Source organism: Babylonia areolata, chromosome 19, assembly GCF_041734735.1.
Source record: "Babylonia areolata isolate BAREFJ2019XMU chromosome 19, ASM4173473v1, whole genome shotgun sequence".
Lineage (NCBI taxonomy): Eukaryota > Metazoa > Mollusca > Gastropoda > Neogastropoda > Buccinidae > Babylonia > Babylonia areolata.
Genome location: NC_134894.1, coordinates 4,432,589 through 4,449,362, shown reverse-complemented (window position 1 = coordinate 4,449,362; position 16,774 = coordinate 4,432,589). Strand labels below are relative to the sequence as shown.

Below are 16,774 nucleotides of genomic sequence, written 5' to 3'. Positions count from 1 at the left end.
TTTAAAAAAAAAAAAAAAAAATATGAAATTAATTAATTACACATACTTAACCGTGACCCAACCAACTAGTGCAGATAAAATTAATTATTTTTATTGTTGTTTCTCGAAAGATATTTTTTATAGATTGATTTGTAAACAATAAACCATATGCATTGTAAACAATAAACCATACGCAATGTGTAACACATTATTTGCAGCACATTGATACTTTTTCATTTATTTGATGTATCTTCCCCCCAACCCCCTCCAAATAACCATGAAGTGAGTGACATACTTTTGTAAGAATATGAGGAAAAGAGACTCAACATGGACAATCCCAGCTCACTAGGATCAGCAAGTGTACCATGTAAAGATGAATTTCGGTATACATGTAACATAAAAACAACAAAAACATACAACAAAAGTATGGTGCTTGTTATAAATCATAGACCATACAAGAAAAGTATGGTGGTTGTTATGAATTATAAATCGTGCAACAAAAGTATGGTGCTTGTTAGTTATAGATAATAAATCATGGTAAAGTTATTGAGTTGATAATGGGCCTGTGACAGTTTCAAACGGACACATGGATGATGGATACATTGATTTTGATTAATTGTAAGTTATAAAAAATTATGATTTTCTTGACCCCGATATTTCCTTGACTTGTTTGTTTCTGCACTTGTGTCTCTGTGTTGGCGTTTGTTAGTTGACTCATTTATTTATTTGTTTCAACATATATTAAAATCAAACCTGTATTTCCAAGGAGCTTAAGATGACTTAATTGTTTTGTCACATGATCAGTATTTTCTTCTCAATGCAGAGCTACATAATCAACTTAAATCAGCTCAAGTGTGTGTCATGCATGTTGATCAAGTATAAAACTAAAACAGTAAAAGTGTTTAATTTTTAAGGTTTAGGTATGATAGTCTGAAGTTTATAAACTTCTTGTTTTATGACTTCTTATCTGTTGATTTTGGAGGTGGTTTGACATCAGAAAAAGTAAACGTAATTTACAAGATGTGGTTGTTGGACATTTTATTAAAAAACCAAAACAAAACAAAAACCTTTTAAAAAGTAAAGCAGTAGCGACAAGTTAGGTTTGAAAAAAAAAAAAGAAAGAAAAAAGATAAATATATCTGATATGATTTAAGAGTGATAAATTTGAAATAGGGCTCTTATTTTAGAATTGTTTATTATTGTATACTTATGTTTTAAATTTGGAATTTATAATTTTATTTCTTATAAATGGCATGCAAGAATGGGATATTTTTAGATTCAGGAACTGTTATTGATGACTTTATGATGATAACTAACATTGTTTCAGGGTATTTCTTAAGTTAAGAAAAAACATTTGATTTTATTTCACTGAGTTGCTGTCTTTTAATACTTTTATGGTAAGTTTATGTATCACCAAACAGAGAGTATGATACAAACTCCTCCTTTCAGTTCAGCTTTATGTGTTTTACAGTGTCAAGTTCATTTAATTACTTGTATGTTGGACTGAGAATGAGAGACTTTGGCATGAGGGATGAGCCTTTGAATGCACACAGTATCCAATCTGATGAATAAATACATATATGTATTCTTTTGTATTGTATTTATTGTGGGTGTTGTCTTTGCAGATGGTACGGGCAGGAGAGGGACTACAACATACTGGTGATGGACCTTCTGGGGCCCAGCACAGAGGACCTCTTCAACTTCTGTGGGCGCAAATTCACCATGAAGACCGTCTTGATGCTGGCTGACCAGGTGCACTCTCAGTTCTGACTGTCTTTTTAAGTTATTTATTTATTATCTTTTTTCAGTAGTAAATTATAGAAAAAGACAAGACAGAAGACAGACAGAATGATGGACTGACAACATTGCAGAATGGACAGGAAAGCAATTTGCAGAGGCTTTGACACACAACCGACAGACCTGAAGGAACCTGGTGAACTGTTCTCCTGTGTCGCGCCCCATTGACTACCCAGAGTTCAGGGAGAAGAAGAAGAAGGAATGAAAAAGGCATGCCTGAAACTATCTGGCAAAGCTTGGAATTTTTCCACCCAACTAAAAAGCTAGTTTAATTACACATGTATACTTAACCATGACCCAACTAGTGCAGACTCCGACAGGGGTCTGACATTCCTGTCCTGTGCAAACTACTATCCGCCTATGTGGAGAAAATGAAAGTAACTACGGCCGATAACCTCCCGAAAGTTGGATGGATATAATGTAAGAATTGATGGATATATATTGACATCTTACATATACTGTTGTACTATATGTAATGTGATGGTTTAGATATTTCAGATTTCTGTGAAGGTCATGTTCTTCAAAGACTTATGCATATGTTTGGTCAATATCAGGGGCATGTACATGGTAATGTGCATGAATATAGTATAACTCTACTTTTGCCGAATTTTCTTTTCCATGTTTTCTTCTTTTTTTATTTCTTTTTTTTGCAGCTCCTATGGGATCAATATTTACAGAGTTTTTTTTCCGAATGTTATGTATGTAAAATTACGTAAAGGTTTCCTGCTTTTCAGATGATCAACAGAATAGAATATGTCCACAACAAGAACTTCATTCACAGAGACATCAAGCCAGACAACTTCCTCATGGGCATTGGGCGTCACTGCAATAAGGTGGGTCTGTAATCTGTCTCCTACTGCCCCTCATATGATGCCGGGGGTCTTTCAGTATCCCCACCTTTTGGAAATTCTGTGTTAGAAATGTCATTATTTCTATTGCTCTTTTTGTTTCTGCCTTTTTTCTTCCTTCACTGCTATCTGCTTTTTCTGCTTCCCCAGCCCAGTCCACTTCTGTTTTTTGCCGCAGGCCTTCACACCTTTTTTCTGCAGTTTATTATGTGCTACCTCTCTGGTGTTGTAAGCACTGGGATGGGCACTAGCTGGCCATTCTGCAATATTTTTTGCCTATATTGCTGTTTTTGTATTTTTTGGTGTGGTATTGAAGTACTTTTTATTCCTTTTTACAATTTTTTGTAATCTATGGATGCTAAATGAAGCGGTTGGGCTGACATCCTCAGCACAGCCCAGTCTTATTGCCCTTTACCCATTTGATGCCTGTGACGTAAGCTGTGTTCATGAATGTATGAATGCCTGTGTGTGTTAAAATGTTACTGAGGCTAGGTTGGTAAATTATGTAATGTTGCTTTGTAGGCGTTTTTTTGTTTGTTTGTTTTGTACAGTCATCTTAGATAAACAAACATATGTGTAGTTATGTAGTGATATGGATTTACTGAACATTGTGTAAAATACTTTGAGTACTTGATTTTAGGTGCTGATTTTTTCCTAAAGGTAGTAATCACCCTGACATTCTAGTACGTAGTAGTTTTTACCAGTTAATTTTTGCATGAAATCAGTACATTTACTCAAAAATATCTTTGAAACTACTTGATACAGGACCGATGCAGCTAATTTCTTGAAAAGTTGAATACTTAATAAAGATATATTGATTGAGTAGCAGTGGGGATATCATTATTTTTATTTTATTTTAGAAAACAGTGCAGCTCAGAAGTCACCAGTTCTGCTGAAGAACTGCTTATTTATATCATTTACTTAATAATAGTTAAATGCAACATAAGTTTGTTTCTTTGTTCAAAGTCATCACTTGCATGACTTTGTGATAGCTTTATAAGGTTGTGGAACTGGCATTGCTTCTTTGATTTATTTTATCTGTATGGTCAAGCTTCATGTAGTTTGTAGGGAATAATAAACAAACATGCTCAATAGTTTCAGTATTTTTTAGGCTCTACAAGAGATGACTCATTTCATTATTTGTGTATTTCAGTTTTCATCAGATCAAAAAGACAGTCCTGTTTTTTTTTTCTTGATAATAATCATCATGTTTCACTGCTGATTTGGTAGGTATTCGTCATCGACTTTGGTTTGGCCAAGAAGTACCGCGACAATCGTACGCGACAGCACATCCCGTACAGGGAAGACAAGAACCTGACAGGGACGGCCCGCTACGCCAGTATTAACGCACACCTGGGCATTGAGCAGAGTCGGCGAGATGACATGGAGTCTCTGGGCTACGTGCTCATGTACTTCAACAGAGGCACCTTACCCTGGCAGGGCCTCAAGGTGCCAATTTCTGCTTTTTTGCTCTCCTTGTCGTTTATTGTGTATGTGTATGTTTGAACCATAAGGTGTGTGATTGCCGATTTGTTTGCTGTGTCATTTATTGTTTATGTGTATGTGTGTGTTGTGTGCGCATCAGGGTGTATGCTTGCTGATTTTTTGCTGTCGTTTATTTGTGTGAGTGTGCTGAGTTTTTGCTGTCATTTATTTGTGTGTGTGTGTGTGCTTCAAATCATGTGATTGCTGGTTTTTTGCAATGTCGTTTATTGTTTGTGTGTGTGCATCAAGGTGTGTGGTTGCTGATTTTTTTGTTCTTTGTTTCATTTGTGTGTGTGTGTGTGTGTGTGTGTGTGTGTGTTCAAGCTGTGTGATTTCTGAGTTTTTGTTCTCTTGTGTCATTTGTGTGTGTGTTTGTAGCTGCCTCAAGGTTGTGCGATTGCTGAATTATTGCTCTCTGTATCATGTAGTGTTTGATAGTTGATTTTACACTCTGTGTCGTTTATTTTGTGTGTGTGTGTGTGTGTGCCACAAGATCTGTGATTGCTGATTTTTTTGCTCTCTGTGTGGGAACCGTGTGTTCCTTGCATAGCTGCTTTTTTATATTGTGAAAGGAAAAAATGCTTGCTTGGAAGATAAAGACTGATATTTTGATTTTTTTTTTTTTTTTTAATTTTTTTTTTTTTAAGTATCGCAGTTCTGTTTCATTGGTCTTAATTTAGGAAATAAGGAATTCTTGAATCATTCTTCCATGATTGAAAAATGAACAGATAAACAGAAATAGTTGGGTTTTTTTTCAGAAATTCCTGTTGCATAAATTATTATATATAACATGAATTACTTACATACTCTCCATTACGCCTTCTGGCATATAGGTCAGCAACGAAGATCCACCACTCTTGTCTGTTTTGGGCCAGTCTCTTAGTCAAAGTGGCACCCAAGTGCGCTTCAGGGTATGAATGATTCAGCTTTAAAAGAAACAAAAGTTGGAAAAAAAAAAAAAGGTAAAACCATTCCTGGTCTTGAAAAGAAGGTATTGCTTGCCTGAAAATAGATTCTGCACTTTATGATGTGTTTGCTTGCTTATGGCAGCATGGTCCTTAAGGAGGAATGGAATCTCCAATTTTCTATTAACTCTTTCATCCCTGCAGCATGGATTTCTGGTTTACAGGAATTTTACCCTTCATTCTTAGAGGCTGGAAAACCGTGCAGCAGAGAATTACCCTTTTCTTCCTGCAGCCCGGAAAACCGGTTCTCGCAGTAAGCGCTTTGAACTTCCCGCGAGTCGCGTCATCAGCGCGTGTCATCTATCCTTGACCGGGTCACTAGCGGGGCAGTGTTTATAAGTGGAATGGATGCCAGACACCCCCCCTCCCCCTCCCAGGCCGTGGGAAAGAGGGCGCCGCTACATTCTTTCCGATGTGCTGTGTAGACACACGGGACACAGAAAAATGGAGTGTGTAGAAAGTTTGGATTCTGACCAGTTTTCTGATGATAAGTTTTACAACGCTCTGACAGATAATGATTTCAGTCTGTTTCAACTGTATGACAGGGTGAGAGTGCAGTTAGCTGTTGCTACAGAAGCATAGATCGTGGGTTATGAAAAGTTATAAAAGTAACAAGTGTGAAAATTGTGTGTATTTGTGCAGTAACTGGCATGACTGCTTCAAGGATATCACACACGTGTTACCTTTGTGTGGCATATTACGTGATGACCGTGACACGGACATGCGTATTTAGAGACAGTATCGTTTCTGAATAGTTTTTGTTCAAGAATTGTGTAGATAATGATCTGATTCTGGCTCAGTGACTGCTAGTGTAGTGAAAGGTATAATGTATTCTCTTTGAGACAAAGTTCAAATAATTCATGTGATAAGGACAATAGCAATAACTGTCGTGACAGTTTTCATGGATATGACTGGCAGTGTGGCACTGAGATACATATGAGGCACTACTCAGTGAGTACCTGCATGATGTGCAAACTCTGCAAGCAAAACACTGTCCTGCATGTAGTGTGTACTTGTATGCATTGTGTTTGACCCCAAAGTCACCTGTTGTACACCTCAGTGTCACCAGAGATGTTACCCTATAGTGTCAACAGGGTCACAGACAACTTCTCACATCAATTCTGTATTCAACAGTATATGACAATCTTTGTGTACTGTAATGGGCCACTTTGCTCTAAGCTTCTGAAATAAGTACCCTGCTTCATACTTTCTTTCTCTTCACTAAATCCAGGAATGAAGGAATATATGTATGGTGGGAATCTCGGAACAAGGGGGAGTAATTGTTCATAGAAAAATAGAAATGAACGAGTTAAGGAAATGGATGCTAAGAGTAAGTTGATGATTACTTGAAGTTACAGTTAACACAAATAGGAGGTAGAGGTACAAGTCACACTGCATATGATGGAAATCTGACACACAGCAGTTTATCTTTAAGCTGTTGAAGACATTTCGTTTGGGTGCATCCAGCGAATGTACATTTTAGTAGCCTGTTTTTTCTTTCTTTGATATCGCTGTCAGGTTATGTGAGATTATTTTGTCTGTGATGGAACTTCACATAAAAAAAAAAAGAAAGTCGCAGAAGTACTCACATTCAGTTGTGTTAAACCGAATGAGTTATTTATAACGAGTTGTTTACTTGTGTTTGTTACAATGTGTTGAAAAGCCATGGGATATAATCACTTCTGTTTGTCATCTGGTGATTTAGCTTTGAAAAGTGGTGTTCACCAAGTCAGAAACTGTGACAGTGACATCCTGCATCATGAATTTTATAAAGCTTGACAGCAATTTTTATGAAAGATGGCAAGAATAATGTGAGAAACAGGTTGAAATTGAAAGGCTGACAGGTTGAAATTGAAAGGCTGAACTAGTGAACACGAAAACGGATGTAAATTTTAGAAATGATACAGAAAGATTGACAATGCAGGTGTGTGTTTCTGTGTGCCGTATGATCAGGCTAATGGATCCAGGCTAATGGATCATGGATGAATACTGACATGGAAATGATCTGACACATAAAAAAACCCAGCTTGCAATGTAGATAACTGCAAACTGGATGGAGCAACTGCTGCACCTTGCACCGCTGAAAAATGGACTGTTGCCAACCAGACTGTGAAAACAAAAGCTGTGTTATGCCCATGTTTCCAGAACTCTGTTTGCCATATGGAAGTGAAGTGAAGCGGAGTGATGGCCTAGAGGTAACGCGTCCGCCTAGGAAGCGAGAGAATCTGAGCGTGCTGGTTCGAATCACGGTTCAGCCGTCGATATTTTCTCCCCCTCCACTAGACGAGTGGTGGTCTGGATGCTAGTCATTCGGATGAGACGATAAACCGAGGTCCCATGTGCAGCATGCACTTAGTGCACGTAAAAGAACCCACGGCAACAAAAGGGTTGTTCCTGGGAAAATTCTGTAGAAAAATCCACATCGATAGGAAAACCAAATAAAACTGCATGTAGGAAAAAATACAAAAAAATGGGTGGCGCTGTAGTGTAGTGACGCATTCTCCTTGGGGAGAGCAGCCCTAATTTCACACAGAGAAATCTGATGTGATAAAAAGAAATACAATACAATACAATACAATATCATCTGGCTGATCCAGTGGTGAAGTTCATAGAGATTGACGGCTGTAGACAAACAGGTGTTCCTGGATGAAACATCATCAAGAACAGCAGCTACTTCCTCATTACTCAACATTGACCATCTGTTATGTGTAACCATTAGTGAGGCAAATCACCACAAACGTGACAACCACAATTACCCCCTCCCCTTTCATGAGCAAAGTGGATTGTGTAGGCAGGACATCACCAGTTCAGCATCCCCCATCATCCCTCACAGTGGACGCACCATTGTGAGGTGCAGGCAGTGACAGTACTATATTGACAGTGAATGAGTGACTCACCTATTGAGTGATGGAGAACCTGAGCCACAGGCAATGAAAGTGTTTTTGTGCTTGAAAGGTGATAGAAAAAAAACAACTTTTGAAATACATCCCTTCTGGCACTTTCTTCACTCATTAGGTCCAGCTGTGCAAAAAGTGTTGCTGCTAACAGACAGCTGAAAGTTATCCTTACAGATTCTCTTTTTTTCTTTTTTTTGTAATGGGCAAGGTGTGTGGAGGAATTTTGTTTAATGTCCTGTCACGCATATCGATGATTGAAGAGCAAGAAGTGTGTTTGTGTGTGTGTGTGAGTGTATGTGTGTGTGAAAGTGAAAGAGCATGAATGTGTCTTTATTTTACAACAGTGGAAATATCACCACATTGGCTGACTTATATCTGCTGTTGAGAGAGAGAGAGAGAGAGAGAGCACGCCAGTAATCAACATTTGAGACCCCATTTCAGCATGGTATTGTGTCCTTGGGAAAGGCACTTTTTTCCTATTTTCCTCACTGCAACTGGATGTGAATGGGGCTTAAGTCGGGGAAGGTTAAAAGAGGTGAATGGAAATTATTGGACTCTGCCCTCATATTTGAGCCCAAGACATGACACCTCGAATTCACTGCCTTTATGGGCCATGAAAGGTAATGCAAATTTTAATCATTAACCTTTTTATAAGTGGAAGCTTGATGTTGGAAATAAACAGGACATTTATGTTTGAGCAGCGAGTCTTTTTCACCCCTTGCTCATGTTGTTGCAGGCAGCAACCAAGAAACAAAAGTATGAGAGGATCAGTGAGAAGAAAATGTCCACAGCAGTTGATGCATTGTGTAAGGTAAGTTGGGCTTGAAGAAAGAAGGCCTGTTCAGAACTGTCGTGTCAAAAGCCTGTAAAACTGCAGTACAAGACTTTCTTTTCCCTTCTTCATATACGAGGTTTTTCAGTACTGAGGTATAATATATTCAGAGAAAAAATTTAACTCTTTGGCCACCGTAGGCGACTTTAGTCAAGTAAACAGGTCATCACTGTGGCTGACTTTTGTCAACATCAAGGGATCATGTTAAATGGACCGTTTTTCACGTTGTAACAAAGCTTGACAGTTGCAGCCAACTTTCCTGCGTAACACGAAATTGATGAATCTCTCCCCATTGACCAAGTTTAAAGTGAAAAAGTCCTCTGTATTGTTTATGATGGTGAGCGTTGAACCTAAATATAAATATCCCCCCCCCACCCCCCTTTTTTTTTCTCAGCAAATCTCAACTTTTTTCTTTGTTTTCCACAGTCTGTGATGTTTTGCTCTGGCATTTTGGTAGTAATATTGTGAACACTGGAATTGGAACAAGCTGTCTATTCTGCAGTGTTGTTTGCCTCTGTGGCTTTGTTTTTCTTTGTGGCATAGTTTGAAGTAATTTTTACCTCTTTTTCACTTTTTTTTTTTTTGTAAGGAATGATAAATTAAGTGGACAGGCTGACGTTCTTAATTTATTCTAGTCGTTTAGCTTAAGAAGCAATGGTTAAGATATGTCATGAGCTGTATTGTTTTGCAGGGGTTTTTGTGTTGTTGACAGTTTTGTGTTTATGGTGGTAGATATTATCATTCAGCTGGACAGTCCTGGTGTGCGTGGCCCTGTGCTGTTGGCTGGACAGTGAGCAACAGTGACAAAACCTGTCTCTTTTCCAAGTTCTGTGTTTAGGGCTTATTAACACTTGAAACATTCTCCGCTCCGTACACAGGGATTCCCAGCAGAGTTTGCCATGTACCTGAACTACTGCCGGGGGCTGCGCTTCGAAGAGGCCCCTGACTACATGTACCTTCGCCAGTTGTTTCGCATCCTGTTCCGCACCCTCAACCATCAGTATGACTACACCTTTGACTGGACCATGCTCAAACACAAGCCCTCCACCTCCAATCCTGCCAGTGCTTCTGGAGCTGCAGGCCGAAGCAAAAGTAAGTGGCGGTTCTGATGGTGGTGGGTGATGAGTGTTTTGGTTATGATGTTTGCGTTGAGGTGATGGTGGTTGTACTAGAGATGACGGTGTTGTCATTATGTTAGTCAGCTTTGTAATTATGTTTGTGTAAGTCTTGAGAATGGTTGTTGTTACCAATGTTTGTGTGAAAAGTCTTGAGGATGGTAGGTAGTTGTACTTTAGCCCTTCACTTCCTAGACCGTGGATATATCCGCAGTTTAGGGGTAACTGTATAATCGGGTGTCCAGCCACTCATTTTGCATACGCTCACCTCCCTTGCAAAGGTTTACTACCTTGAGTGTTCAAAGCAATTTCTTGGCAAGTTTTTGCTCGATTTTGATGGGTTTTTTTGTTGTTGTTTTTTTTAGTGTTATATAAAGCGAAAAACTCTTGGTGTGTCAATACGGCTGCCAAGACAGAAAAGGTGGCTAGTGGCTAGAAATTTGTTTGATTTTCTGCACTTTGACAACAGCAACTACAAAAACATGTTAGAAAACGAAAGTGATGTGGTTGTTGATCAGCTAAGTGATTCTGGTTGCCCTGATGATGATCACTTACAACAGGGCACATCAAGAGGAAGGGGGAGGGGTTGTGTTTGAAGTGGGTATAAAAACAACCCAATATTTTAGCTTGAAACCTTCATTTTGGGGGTTTCAAATTGTGTGAGTTTTTGTGTTGAAATATTATGTGGTAGTGTTTGTGGGTGTTTGGGTGGGAAGGTGTGTATGTGTGTGAGAGAGAGAGAGAGAGAGAGAGAGAGAGAGAGAGAGAGAGAGTAGTTATGTATAGTGTTATGTTTAAAACAAGATGACAGTGCAGAAAACAACATAATTGCACTTGGTTGTTGTGTCAAATACATTTGCTAATACTTTAGCACTGTTACACGTAAAATAAACAAACTTGAATTTTCTCTTTTTTTTCAAAATATTCTTTATTTTTCTAAAAATCTGAGTTATCTTCCCCTGATTGGGTGGTTTCTCATCCTGTGAACATTGAAGTTATGAATATATTTTCCATTCGTTTTATTTCAAGAAAACATACACTTTTGAGCATTATTTTAATTTTTGTGATTTTTGTTTTAGAAGTTGTTGATAATTATGCAAAAATCACCAGTAGTTCCAGAAGTAAAGGGGGTAAGATGATTGTTTTTCAATAGTGTTTATGTTGAAATCTTGCAGATACTGGTTTTACTGAAGAAATAATGCAAAATCTGTGTGCATGCTACACCCACATCCACACAAGCACATAATCCACACAAGCACATACACACTCGTGCATTCTCACCACTTGGCATGTGTGCATGTACACACACACAAACAACACACACACACATATACACACACACTTTTATAAAATATTTTAATATTTGCTCAAAGCATTTTATTTGTTGTTTTCTTTTCTTTTCTTTTTACAGATCGGTGATTGCAGCATCTGTCAAATGAAAAAACTCTTTGGAAATTTGCTCAAGGAAGTCCTACTATCCAGAATGTGAATTTCCATGCTTTGATTCAGCGATAGAGAAAAAATTGTCTTGTCCAACCAGCAGAGTGAAACATCTTCAGTCCACACCTTCCACATAAAATATGTCGGCACTGTCTTGGTTTGCAATACACCGTTAGATAGAGAGAATGTAATTTTTTTTTTATATAATGGATGGTAAACATAGTCAGTGTCTGGAATGAAGAATATGCTGAACTTAAGAAGTTTGAGAAGAAGAGAAGAAAACTGTGATGGTAGAGTGGGGGAAGCAGTACTGAATATTTTAGATCCGTTTTTGAATAAGTCAGCTTATCTATAAAGCTACCGCACTTTGAAACCCCTAGTGAACTCTTGCTTTTGATTTCCCAGACTTTCATGCACTACCTGAACCTTGGGTTTGCCCAGAGAAGCAGGTTTGTGTGCTCAGTACATGCATTTTGGTAGTAAAGTAGAAATTTGCTCATTTAGAACAGAAAAGTAACTGTGGAGATGGTGTTTAGTTGTTATGGAAGAGCAAAGAGAATCTGCAACTGGTAGGTTAGCAGCTTAAAGGAGGAACAATTTAGTTTATAGTTGAGTCATTGTGTGTTCAGCGATATAACAATCACATCAGATTTGTTGTATCTGAAACTTTTATTTGCAGGTGCTCTTGTTTTTGATCTTCTTCCACTTCTGGGGAAGAAAAGGAAAAAGGATAGAATATTTTGTTGGGAAAGAAGGAAGCATCTTTTCAGCATTTTGTAGTGAGACGTGCATGTCTTTTCATCATTATTCAGTGAACACATTTGAAGACTTTTTTTTTATGTATAAAGAACACTAAGACGAATAATTATTATTCTATCCTTTTTGGAAAGTGCTTGTTTTTGTTGCTGCAGGGGAACTGGATTGCATCAGCTCAATCCATATTTTGGCAAATGGAAAACAAAACTTTCAGTTTCTTTACAAAAACAGCACTTCCTGTTCTCAGCATCTTCAAGAATGCAGCAAAAAATAAATGTCTGTACAGTTATTCAACACAACTTGGGGTGGGGGGGCTAAAGCAGTATCTTCATTGAACCAGACTCCTTTAAACTGAAGACGGATTTATCATTTGAAATGTGTGGCACCAGACTTTTAGCACAATTGAAGGGATGAAATATTGCCAGTACATCTCACTTCCTCCCCCACCCTCCTGAGTTTTCAACTTTTATCTTTAAAAGTGGAATTTAAACGGAGTTCCAAATGGCCAGTGCAAGCTATCTTACGTCCTTGAAAGTTGCTCCAGGTATGATTATTAGGGGAAAATTTTCACACTTGCAGTTGTCAAAAAAGTTGTTTCTTATTGGAAGATATGTGTGTACACTTATGCCTGTGTGTGTGCATGCATGTATGTGTGTGTATGCAGTATACATGAATATAATTTGTTTAATACAATCATGTACTTTTTAAGTTCATGTATATTTTGTTTTCATCATTTTGGGGAGGAAAATAACTGGTCTCTTACAATGGCATTTTGTTCAAGTTAAATTTCAGGTTATGATGAAATGATATGTAAAAAAAAAAAAATCCCAACAACATTAAATCTTAGATGGACTTGGTTTTCTCCCAAGTAAACAGATTGATTCTGTCTTTTTATTTTATTTTTTCAATTGTTCAATTTGTATGCAGCAGCATGTGTCAACTTGTGCGCCAGTTTCATAAAGGTCATGCCAGTTTGAAATAAGAGAACGTTAAACCTTTAAGACTAGAAAGGAGCAGCTACTTTCAGCTTGAATATCTATTTTCTTTTACATGTTGGACCGGATTATAGCACCCTATTTTGTGAATTGTTTGAAATGGAGACCGCCAGCATTGTATGGAGGACTGTATATAAAATCATTTCACATGTTGCGTAACTGTGACATACGTTTGGCGATTACTGATATAAAGTATGAAAAACTGTGTATGATGTGGTAATTTTTGTAGTGTGTTTTGCTTGGAAAAAAAAAAGAGGTTCAGATTATGTAAAAGTGATTTATCAGAAATTGGCCCATTTATGCTTTCATCATTGTTTTTTGGTTGAGTTTGTTTCTGTGTTGAATAAAAAAGGAATATTGTTAATGTAACATGAGAATTTTATTCAGCAAATGTTGTAGAGAAGTGGAACACTCTAAAGAAACTTGTGTCTGTCCTATCTGTGGGTCATTGTGCTAGCATTTCATTTTAGTCGAGAGTCTTGATCTTATATCTAAGTTTAAAATCTTCAAAACATGCTTGCTGTGATCCCAATTGGTAATGCATGAATAAGATGTGTGTCAGCATCTGAAATCAGTAAAATTTAACCTTGCATGTGTGCACATGCAAGTCTGTGCCGGTGTGAGTGCATAGCTGTGTGAATGCATCTGTGCATATCCAGTATATGGGCATGTAAATATATGCACTTAGCAGAGTGAAAGAAAACACAAGTGGCATGTTTTCTTTCTTTTCATAAAAGTTTACGAAATGAGTTGAAGAATTTTGACTCCCATTTTCCATTTCTCTTATGTTGCCAGCACTGTTTTTATCGACAGGTGATCAAAACATGTAATCATTTTATTGGGTTTGTATTCAGTTTTGTATAACATGTTTTGATTGCTTTTGTATTGCATTGCCTCCTTTTTCTTTTCACACACATATTTCTGTTGGTTTTTCTTACATGATTTTTCAAAGGACATATGAGTTGTCCTGTGATTTCTTTTGTAAACATATATGCCGAGTTTACTTTGCAGTTCAGTTCAGTTTTCTAATCTAAAATGCCGGCACCTACAATCCTATTCAAGGTGCTACTTTAGTACATTTACATTGAATACAGTGCAAGAAGAAAGGGGAAAATGCCCACTGACATATTATAAATATAACATAAAAGCATACATGGCTGTTAAAGCATAAGGAAAGAAAAACAACAACAACTGGGTTTGCTTTGTTCCAATTGTGCTCACAAAACCTGCATTCAGTGTCTAGAAAAGGGAGATGTCTCAAAATTCAGCATTCAAACTTTGGATCTCTTTTAGGCTTGGTGGAAGCTGTGCCATCAATTCACATGTGCAGTCATAAAACAAAAATGACGACACAGTAGGAAATTTTACTTTGGGCACATCATTTTTTTCAGGTTTTTGAGCATTTCTTGTGTTATGTATGCTTTGTATGTTTGTGCACTTTAGTGAAATTCACATGCATAGAGTTGATGTAATGGAGAATATGGATCATGACTGGGTTGTGCAGAGATGCTGAGAATGGTGGTGGTAGCTTCAATGTTCAGGCATGCAGAACTTTTCATGAAGGCATGTATATAACAAGCAATGTTGATTGCTTTCGAGAAGAATTTTATGCAGCTTTGCATTCCTGCAGCATCAGATATACTGTCTTCCATACTGTACATATTTCATTGTACAATCGTAACCAGAGACATCCTCACTCACCCTCCAGTCCTCAGTGCCATCACAGTTAGCACATCATTTGTGGCATGGACCGCCAGTGTAGCAGGCTAGTCGTACCCCTGCTAGTTATTAACCCATGGAAAGATGTCAGTTTTCCTGAATGACCATGGGGGGGTCAATAGGGGCTAGCCCAGAATGTCCCTGGGGTTAAAACCCAGCAGGGAGGTAGTCTGAGGCTGTTACACCTGCAGTTGTCCAAATCCAGCACTCACCACAGAATGCAGCATCTCTGTCTTTCAAAACAGTCTGCAACAAGAAAAAAAAAAAAGAACAAATCTCTTGCAGCCTTCTCTGATTGTTATAAACAGAGTGCAGGAGATTAATTTCTTTTCTTGTGTTTAGCAGGGGTCAAGAGGAAATACATTTTGTTTCTATTCTTAACAATCTGTCTTCTTCAGAGAGTGTGTGTATGAATGTACCTGCATAATCTGTTAAAATAAGTTAATGTAGCAACAGTGCCCAAGAGCAGCTGTTTAAAACTGAAGCATTGATAATTGTTTATGTATGCATGTGAAATGGATTTAAATATGATGCTTCTTTTGTGATCTGTTTTTATTGATTCAGCAGGTGTGGACAATTTATGACAAATATCTTTTTATATTGGCATTTAACAGAATGTGAGCATCATTTTTTTTTATTTTTTTTTTTTTAATCTCTATCTCTTCAATGGCATTGCAAATGCTAAATACTTGATTAGTAACAGAGAGCAAGAGGGATCAGTTCAAAAGTGGATATGTGTTTTCTGACCAAAACTTGTGGGTGTGGGTGTGTGTGTTGTGAAGTGTGTTAACTTCTGTTGTTCAATCTGATTGCTTGTCAAATTGTAGACATCCATGTTTCCATGTACATTTCCTTTAAATTCCACCCTTCATGCTCTTAACATCTGTATCAGCTCTGTCAAGATTTGTAAAATATATAACTAAAAATTTGTACCCAATTGATTGTGCAGATGAATTATTTTTTCGGTTTGCATTTTATTACAGGTGTCCACAAACTGTACATAGATATGTCCATAGTCATTTGCTCATATGAAAAATTGACTGTCCCGTTTCCATGATTTATATACCTTGATATGCTGTACATACATGTCTAGGATTTGCAAGTGGCAAAGCTACGCATTGTCATGGTCATGTCTTGGTTCGCAATGTTTTTCTTCTTTCCTGATTCCTCTGATACGAGGTAATTTGTCTGAGTACGCAATTGTTTCTTTTACACATTTTTTTCTTTGATTTTATTTGTTCATTTAAACCTCAATAAAAACTGATATGTTCATTAGTGTGTGTTGTGGTAGTGTTTTTCATTCTGTATTTATGTTCTGTGCCTGGTCTAACCAGGAAGAGTGAATCACCATTGTGAGGCAGTGTTTTTTTCTAAACATTATTATATGTGTGTGTATACTGCTCGGAGTATAAGCTGTGCACGAAAGTTCACTTGTCATATCAACTGAAAGACTGGTGGGTGGAGCAAAAATCCCAGTGTAGCAACCTCAACCTTGGATGAGACGATAAACTGGGGTCCCATGAGCTGCATGCACTTGGCACACTGAACGAGTGTTTGGCAAAATTATGTCGATGAAATCCACTTGGACAGGTACACAAATACAGTTACATGCATGCTCAAAGCCTGACAAAGTACGTTGGGATATGCTGCTGGTCAGGCATCTTCCCTGCAGAAGTAGCGTGTATGGATTTGTGTGAACGCGGTAACGCCTCCAAAAGAAACTAAAACCAGTCAAAACTGAATCCTCTCAGTTGGAAATTACTCCCATTTCTTTGACTTTAATCAAGCTATTGAAAAAGGAAATGGAGTCGTTTTGGCCAGTCATTCAATGTGGTAACTGTAGAGGAAGGGATTATTTCTATACTGGCTTTTCCAGCCCTACAGCCCCAGCCCTCTCATTACAGCGTGGTGGAAGAAAAAAGGTAGGGTCATTTTGGGCTACCTTG

The 16,774-nt window shown here is 37.8% G+C and overlaps 1 protein-coding gene across 2 annotated transcripts in view; it reads left to right on the top strand.

Annotated features, from left to right (window-relative positions):
* LOC143293394 (casein kinase I-like) overlaps nucleotides 1–16,103 on the top strand; it is a 20,476-nt gene extending 4,373 nt beyond the window's left edge. The window contains exons 3-8 of one of the 2 annotated variants that reach the window (XM_076604213.1): nucleotides 1,605–1,731; nucleotides 2,511–2,609; nucleotides 3,855–4,073; nucleotides 8,708–8,782; nucleotides 9,682–9,895; nucleotides 11,330–16,103. In XM_076604213.1, the coding sequence (XP_076460328.1) occupies nucleotides 1,605–1,731; nucleotides 2,511–2,609; nucleotides 3,855–4,073; nucleotides 8,708–8,782; nucleotides 9,682–9,895; nucleotides 11,330–11,337 (742 nt within the window). In that variant the 3' untranslated portion in view covers nucleotides 11,338–16,103. Of the gene's footprint in view, nucleotides 1–1,604; nucleotides 1,732–2,510; nucleotides 2,610–3,854; nucleotides 4,074–8,707; nucleotides 8,783–9,681; nucleotides 9,928–11,329 lie in introns of those variants that run through there. The other variant, XM_076604212.1, reaches the window with a different exon arrangement.
* The last annotated feature ends 671 nt before the right edge of the window (nucleotides 16,104–16,774 follow it).